Consider the following 9,179-nt stretch of genomic DNA (forward strand, 5'->3'; position numbering starts at 1 on the left):
TTCAGATTTTCTCACGCCTTTTCTCCCTCAACACACTCACTGCAGAACACTGTTCAAGTCCATAAAGTACTACGCTCAGAGAGCCCTAGGGACGTTACATCTGATTCCTTCGTTAGCCAAGAAATGGTGAAAAACTCCATAAATGTATGATGAATTCTATCCAGGCAACTGCATTATTCATTTTCTCAAACATTTGATTCTTTCTTTTTCCTTCTTGAATTCTTCTTTTTGAATCAATTTGTTAATTCATCATCGTTATAATTTGCCAACAAAATACTTCAAGAACATACACTAAAGATTTTGGCCGGATTATTTCATCCGACCCAAATTCAAATTCATCTTGTGAAATTTCGGTGATGTGCTATCGTCAGATCCCATCTCTTGTGCTCTTCATGCAAGAATAATGGAGCCTCAGGTACAGATTTAATTATTTGTCTTTTTGTTTCTCCAATTTGTTTTTAATTAATTTCTTTTCTTGTCAAAGTTTAAAAAAGTAAATATTTAATTTTTGAATATATTAAGAATTTCTTTTCCATAATTAGGGTTCAAGAAATTCAACATTATCTTCACAATCAATAAAATAAAACAAGAAATTTTACAAACTAACCTTGTGAATAGTTGTTTGGGAGTGCTATCTTTTGAAGGAGCTCCCATCCTTCATCTTCATCCAAACACTTCATATTGTGGACGTATCCTGTGGAAGCAATGTTTTGATTTCTGGTTGTGAGCAAAACTTTGCTATCTGCCTCTCCAATGGGAAAAGCGTGCCTTAAGCAAATCCAGTGATTAACTTCCCAAACGTCATCCAAAACTAGGAGACATTTTCTGTCTCTTTGTACTTGGTACAACTTTCTAATCAATGTATCTTCATCTTGCTCTTCACTTTCATTGGGAACAAGTTGTTTTAATAGTCGTTGGAAAATAGTGTTGGGTTGAAATTGTTGGCTTACACAAACCCAAGCACGATATTTGAAGCACCGCTGCACGGCCTCCCCATTGTAAATTTTTGTAGTAAGAGTGGTCTTCCCCAAGCCTCCCATGCCACATATGGAAATCACTCCATTTGATTTGTCATCAGTTGTCATAACTGATTCTAACTGTTTAATATCCTCCTTCATTCCTACAAAATACTTTTCAACCTCATGCCCATACGTTCTTCTTGACCAATCATTATCATCTACCAATCTTGATGAGTTGTCTCCTACACTCATGGACTCCGTCTGTTTGGTGAGGTCGGACATACGAGACTTGATATCTTTAACGTCTTCTCCAATTTGGTGCATTCTCAACCACTCGCTCAATATACAAGTGAGTCGAAAACACTAATTTTGATACCTTATATTTAGCACAAAACCGGGGATGAAGAGAAAGTGCAATAGTAGTGGTGATGGCTCAAACCAAACCTGATTGTGCCTATTTTCTTTTCTTTCTTTTTAAATGAAGATGAGATACTTTTTTCAACAAATTTAAATAATTTATAATTTTATTTTAAATAAATAAATCATAAATTAAACCAAACAAATAATCAAAACTACAAAAAAAAAGTAGCTAAGACCGCATAAAGAACTTAATAACAATTGAATCAACTAGCTACAAAAAATAAACTTAAATAATGGCAAGCCCAAAAAAAAATTAAAATACATTTTAGAAAAAATAACAATGAGTTATAGTGAATTGTTGTACTAATATAGAAGTATAAGAATAAAGGTAAAACTTTTTAGAGTTTCCAAAGTATATAAAATATAGAATAGTTAAGCTACAAGAATAAAATAAAACTTCTATGTCATATATTATTACAAAAAAAAAAGAAGTGGCTGGATTAGGTCAGGCCGCTAACTTGACCCAGGGTTAGGAGGTCCTAGGTCATTGGGCTGGGCCTATCCCAAGTATTGATACTTGGAATCAGCCTTGGTTTGGCATGGATTGTACCAACCAACTCTTTTTGAATGGGCCAATCAGATCCTAGGTTGAGTCCCTCTTGATCCCGACTCTTTAGGCATCTTGATCACCCACTAGAAACCATGTGTTTAGTTCATGACCATTGAATTAGCATTAGTTTGGTGGATGTTTCTCAATTACAAGATAGAATGTGAAATTCCTATGACAACTAAAACTATAATAATAGTAATTCTTTATTTTTGGGTCGCAAGCTAGGTTTATATATCCAAATCATTTGAAGATTAGAAATCCGTTTGCTATTATGATTTATTGATTCCGAGTACTGAAGCAATCTTTATCTCATCTTATTAATTTTTATTCTAATATTTAGTTATTTTCTTGGTAATTTTTTATTTGCTCTTTAATCTACATATAACACTTTGTTGAAGATATTTTGACCATTCCTAAATAGAAAAAAAAATGTGTTTTGTTTTTCTAAAAAAAATATTGGTATGGACAAAGAGTTTGAAAGTTGTACTTCTAAATTAGCTGGTAAACTATTTTTATAAATTATTATCGATAATTTTTTAATTTATACTAATTTCTATCGGCAAAATACACAGACACTTGATATAGAAAATGCTAAACGTCAATTAGAATTTTTGTCTTCTTCAGTCTCGTAATTCTCATCAAAGCTATCGTCGTCAGACTCGTCATAAGATTTACAGTTCCCCGATCGGGATGTACCTGCTCCTTGTTGATTAGCAACATAAAGCTCAACGACTAATTGTGTACCATTTGGGTTATGCAGGTTATAATTATGGTTGTTCGTCGGAACTTCGAGGTATTCTCTCAACTTCTTCAAACGCAATGTCGGTCCATCGAGAGTCAAGGTGTATACGGCTTTACGCATCACGTTCATCCTCCTTTTATCCAGCTCAAGCTTCTGTCAGTTACATATGATCTTCAGGTCCTTCCATGTATTCAGAGTATCCTTCCTTGTTCCTTTTATATCTATCACGGTATTGAATATAATGTCAAGCATGTTTTCTCAATGTGCATGACACCAAGATTGCATCATATCAGATGCATCAACCAGTAGTCGAGCTCCCAAAAGATGCTTTTCTTTGTCCACTTATACTCGCTACCTTACCCGTCCGCAAGTGACAACGACACTTCAACCGCAGGGCTAAACTCTCCAACCCATTTGCGGATCTGTTCTCCCATCAATCTTGGTTGTGCAACATTCCTTTCTACTCGGTTCTTATTGAATGCTTTCTTGTTCCTACGGTTTGGATGGTCCATGTGGAAGAACTGTCTGTAATAGTCAAAGCAGCATGACTTTCTACTGTTCTGTAAAGAGAATGAATGTGCGTCTTCCATACAAACTGGACACCACATAGCACCAGTGGAACTCCATCCAGAGGCCAATCTATAAGCGGGTAGGTCGTTCACAGTCCACATGAACATGGCGTGCATTGCGAATAACTCGCTTCTCAGTGTCGCACGTTAGTACACCTACATGCCGCAAATTCTGCAAATCCTCGATCAAAGGCTCCAGATAAACATTGATGAAACGTTTAGGATTGGAAGGATCGAGGATCACCATTATTACCTCAGCACTCATGCACATTCCCAGTGGGGATTGTATGCTGTAAGTATAATGGGGCGACATGAGTACGTACGACCGTACTGCCCGTGCGGTGCGCGCCAATCCGTCCACAAACTCAATCTAACATTACGGGGCTCTACTACAAAATGAGGATATATTCGATCAAAATGCCTCCATGCATCTGCATCAGACGGATTGAATACAAATCCCTCTTTCGTTAGATTATTAGCATGCCACGTCATTTGCTCGTCAATCGCTTCTGAAGCATACAACCTTTGTAGGCGACGGGTAATCGGCAGGTACCTAAGACTGGTACACGCTGTCTTTTTGCGATTAGGATTTCGCGCCCTGGTGGACTTGTACCTAGCTTCTCCACAAAACATGCAATAGTCAAAGATCACCTTCCAGTATAACAGGCAACCATTTTTACACACATCAATCTTCCAATAGGTAAACCTATGTTTCTTATCAATTTCTTCGTAGTATAGTAATCCTGGGACAAGGTGTGGTGCGTTACTATATGATCAACCCACTGGGATATTTGGTCACATATATATCTAAGAAAATGGCCAACGACCTTGATATTCACCAACTCAGCAACAATCTTCAATTGAGATTGGGTGCAACCGTTGCCCAATGGCTGCTCTGCTGCATGCACTACATCGTGAAACTAATTTGCCAGCCCAGACACATAATCATACCACCTACCGTAATATGAACTAGGTCCTACATTAGTAGGATACGACCTCATAGCATTATCAGGCACACTATCCCGGTTATACTTAGAAGACCAGACAGCCAGCCTGGCGACATCAAAAACCATCCTCTATGCCGAATCATCTGCACTGCATCACCCCAAGGCGTACTGGTACCCTCCATAATATTAGAAATGGGAGTTTGCTCCTTCTGCAATGGGGCCGCAGTGACGGCCTCAAAATACTCCTACACCCTCTCCTCGCCTCAAAAGCTTTTGAAAAGACAAAAGATCTTTGAATTTAAAATTTCCTTTTTAATTATATACGTTGACAAAATAATAAAAAAATAATAACGAGAAAATTTACTGGCTATAAATCAATTAAAGTGCAAGCAATGATCTCCAACACTTCATTATCCATTTTATTTGGATTTTCATTGCCCGGATCTGATAGAATGTCTATTAAGATAAGAACATATAACAAAGATAAGAGTTAAAAACATGAATGTTTAGGAAGTTTTAATATGCATCCTGACAAAATGACATAATAGTTCATTCATTTTTTATAATCTTCTATAGTTGAAAAGTTATAAAATAAAACATATACACATAAATTTTGATCAAAGATAAAATGAATTTATAGATTTTGAATTAACTTGTTCCAGCACTAGATCACTCCTCGGACAACTATAGAGTATAAAAGCTGCAACCTCCTTTAAAGAGCGGAAGTTTTCAGAAACTCTATCATGAATATAGTACTATTGCATGAAAATTTGGTTGAAGAATGTTAGTTATATTATATTATTTTTGCATAACTCAGAAATTAAAGATTATTTAGGTAAAGTATTAAATAATTACTACCTTATCAGTAGCATTTGAGGCTCCTCTAATCATTCCTGTTGGGGTAACTTGGATCTTGGTTGGATTTTTATTGTCTCAATAATTTTCGGTAAAGGGTCCACGTCTTGTTGGAGAGGCACTTTCTTCACCCTTACGTCCAACTTGTCTTCAATTTCTTGTACAATTATGTAATACATGTCCATTTCCTGTACTTCAACCTACCATACATATATACGTTAGTAGAATAAATGAGTTTAGATTTTTCTCACTATTCTAAGTTGAGGATATGGATGAATTAACTATCTTTGATTTGCTTTTTTTCATAATGTTGATACTGTTTCTTCTTTATATTCACCAATGAAATAACCAATTTCATTGGAAAATGTCACGTGCATATTATGTGCATGGCAACTGTAACTAGGGAAAATTTTCAGAGACAAATGTCCGCAATGTGCTGCTTTTTTTTGTTTTTGTAAATTATTGTCCTTCGTTGCTAGAATAAATTTTAAGTGGACCAAAAGTGTTACCTTCCATTCTTATAGAACGAAAATTACAATTTTTCCAAGAAAAAAAGAAGTTGAGTTCATTGAACTATTAATTTGTATTAATGTTGTAACAAGCTGTCAACATCTTTTGAATTATGCTAGTTATTCGTCGTGGCACGTCAATCTTGCGTCCATATAAATATAATTTTTTATATTTTAAAATAAATTACATATAATTAACAACAAAATATATAAACCAACAAATCACATTCAAAAAAAAAAAACTTAAGGTATTATCGACACAATAAAAAAAGTTAGTGTAGTAGTATTAAAATAATGCGTAATCACTTTTGTAAACAAAAAAAGAGGCGTAATTAAAATTAATTTTTAAATTAATTTAACTATGGGTGCAATTGCAATATTCAAAAATTGGTGCGATGGTGTCATTAACTGCCTTTTGTAAGTGTAGATGGCATTTTTTTTCTTTAATACTAGCTATTATAGCACGTCTTACCTATAGGAGTAGGGCTTATTTGTCTCTATGGAGGAAGGCTCGTGTGCCTCCATGGATTAAGGCTTAACGGTTGTCTACTCAAGTGTAGGGCTTTATTTTTCTAAAAGAAATGTTAATAATGGAGATATCTCTATTATGAACAGAAATTGTGTTCTTGCACGGAGCAAAATATGTGTGCCTCATGAAAAGAGGATAATTTGGGGGTGCCTACTCAAAGAAAGACTTAAGGGCCTTGTTAGAGGAGCGATAAAGTGTCTGGTCAGAGCAGGTTTATATGCCTTCACATAGGAGGGTTCAAATGCATGCACAAAACCTACAAGAATCGCTAGAGAAGGACCTAGATTTACCTCCTTATAAAATCTAAAATACTAATCTACCTCCCTATCTTTTTTTTTTTCCTATAAAAGACTAATTTACTCATTTATAATATCACAGGGTGCAAATTGCTATTCACCCATGAATTATATATTTGAAGTTCAGATCAATAATTAATAATAATAGATATACATATTTACAATATCTCACAGTAATACAAATGTAGTTAATTAATTCTTGATGCAAGTTATCTTTGAACTACTTAATTTTTATGTCATTGCAGGACGGGGACGAGGTCTACTACCGATTTCCGCTCGACAAGAGACTACAACACTTATTTACATCTTACTGTAAGCAGAAGAAATTAAACTACGAAGCAATAGCATTTGTGTACGATGGCCAACGCGTCGAAGCTTCAAAAACTCCCCTGGAGGTAACGTCTACTGATACTTTCGCGTAACATCTTTATTTCCGTCTTTGATGCTAGAATTTAATGTTAACTGTGATTCTATAACGATATGCACAAATTGCTGCACAAATAGAAAATGTGCAATTTACCTCCGTGATATGAGAAATTGAAAAAAAAAAAAACTATTGTGAATAAAATAGCAAATTACCCCATGTGTCTTGAAAAATAAAATCAATTACCCCCCACCCCCCACCCATCTAAATAGTGGGGTAATTTGCAATTTTTTTTCCCTACAAAATATTTGTTCATTTCACATATCACATGGGGTAAACTGCATTTAACCCCTTTTTTACTATATAAGTAAAATTTTTGTTTCTACCATTGTAAGATCAAAGAAAACAATGATGAAATTTTCCGAAAAATAACATTATGATAGCGGAAATATAATTATTCTCTTGCATTTGCATTAGTTTGCGTTGATGTATTATCATTCGCAAGTATAGTTTAGTTTTGAAGTTCTAATTCATAGTAATGTTTTTGTGCTTATGATGCATGGCTGATTTTCAGACGGAAAAGTCACGTGCACATAAGTCTTGCATATTGCTTGCTTTTTGCTAACGTAAACATGTAATAACTATGAAACTTTTTTATTTGTATTGCTACTTTTGACTTTATACATAGATGGAAATGGAGGACGGAGATTCTATAGATGCCATGATGCATCAGGACGGAGGTGGCTATGAATTCGTGATGACTTGATCAAGAGTGAAGAAAGTTAATACAATGATCAACCAAATAGACATTTATGTTGTTGGTTTGCTTTTATCTAGTTTGTTTATTAGAGTAAATGCTACAACGTGTGGGAGTTTGTCTATTTGGATGAGTACTAGAGGTATATGATAACAATGATTTTTCTCACTATTCCTAAGTTGAGGATATATATGGATGAATTATCTATCGTTCTTGATTAATGAAAAAATCCTTGGCAAATGCTTTTGTAGTCGGCAACTTTAAGGAGTCCCCATTCCACCAATACAGAGGTGCTAGCTAGAAGCAGGAGAGAGTAGGTGAGAGCAGGTAAGAACACAGAAGTCTGAAGGATTTTTCACATACCCGTTACAAAATAACCATTCCAAATCGAGTTTTTTTTTTGCAGTGCCACATTCACAATCACACAAGTTTCTCCCACTAAGACAAAGTTGACGATGCAGATTCATGAGTTACATAAAGCCGGATCAGGATCCACAGTTCAAAAACATACTGTAAAAGAGTTATTTGATTTGACAAAGTTGAGTTATGGAAAGCATAGAGATTTTCACCAGAGAGAAGCCAAGCAAACCATCGAATGGACTTTTGCCTGTGATGTACTCACAAAGGACGCTATGTACTCTTCTAAATATGTGTAGCATAGGACAAGAATGTTGGATTTTAAACAATCACAACTATTCATGTATCGCAGATTTTATATGTAAATTATCATATTGTTTAAATTTTCTTATTAATAAGGTACTTTAAGTTATCATGCTCTATTTCAGTATCATGTAATAGTCCAAGACTTATATTTTTTAGACTAGAGTTGTATTACTTCTGAAAGTCATTTTGCACACTCCTCATCATCATTTTTCGATGTCGTAAACATTCTATTTGTTGGATGTAGCTCAAATTGGGTGAGCCATGTACGTCTTATGTTATTAATTTTTCTAATTTTTATGTTTAAGATGGATGTGAATTCATAGATTTATTTAACATTCTTTTCAATTAATAAAAAATGCATAGCAATTGAAATATCTGATACTTTTCCCATAGACTGATTGTAGTCCATGTGCTTCACACTTAAGTGCATTTTGGCATCCACATCTTATTCTTTCGGGGGGGGGGGGGAGAAAGCATTTGAGTTACTTATATAATATAGATTGAAGGATCAATGCGGATCATGGTACTGATCATTATTAAAACCCGAACATAATTTTTTTTAATAAATTGATTATAATTATATTATGCAATCATCAATAATTAATATCAAATATATATAATTAATTAAAATTAGTATTATAGTTAACCAATCACTAATTTGATATGGATACATTGATAGTATAGGGGTGTCAATGGATAGGGTGAAACCCTACTCAGACTCATACTCAAATCCAATAAATATTACTAAACCTAGGTCCAAATCCAAACCCATTGAAAAATATAAATTATATTTGGATTGAGTCAATACCCATCAATAAAATTGTGTGAAAGAGGAGAAAAGAATTTGTATCTATGAGTAGAATTTAAATTAAATCTGAAAGGGATTTCTTGAAAGCGAGATGGTTTGTGAGGCAACTGGATTTCCTCAACTCAGAGACCTTTCCTTGAATGATTTGAGGAATTTAGTAGAGTGGAGAGTGGAGAGTGGAGAGTGGAGAAAGGAGCAATGCCCAATCTCT

General features: G+C 34.6%; 1 protein-coding gene across 1 annotated transcript; it reads right to left on the reverse strand.

The window, feature by feature from the left end:
• Window positions 1-602: 602 nt before the first annotated feature.
• Window positions 603-1,283, reverse strand: LOC148788071 (putative disease resistance protein At1g50180). The gene has a single exon (XM_088880322.1). It carries the CDS (start codon window positions 1,281-1,283, stop codon window positions 603-605), a length of 681 nt encoding a protein of 226 aa, XP_088736448.1.
• Between the last annotated feature and the right edge of the window lie 7,896 nt (window positions 1,284-9,179).

Source organism: Sesamum indicum, linkage group LG5 (assembly GCF_026168435.1).
Source record: "Sesamum indicum cultivar Baizhima isolate 11 linkage group LG5, ASM2616843v1, whole genome shotgun sequence".
NCBI lineage: Eukaryota > Viridiplantae > Streptophyta > Magnoliopsida > Lamiales > Pedaliaceae > Sesamum > Sesamum indicum.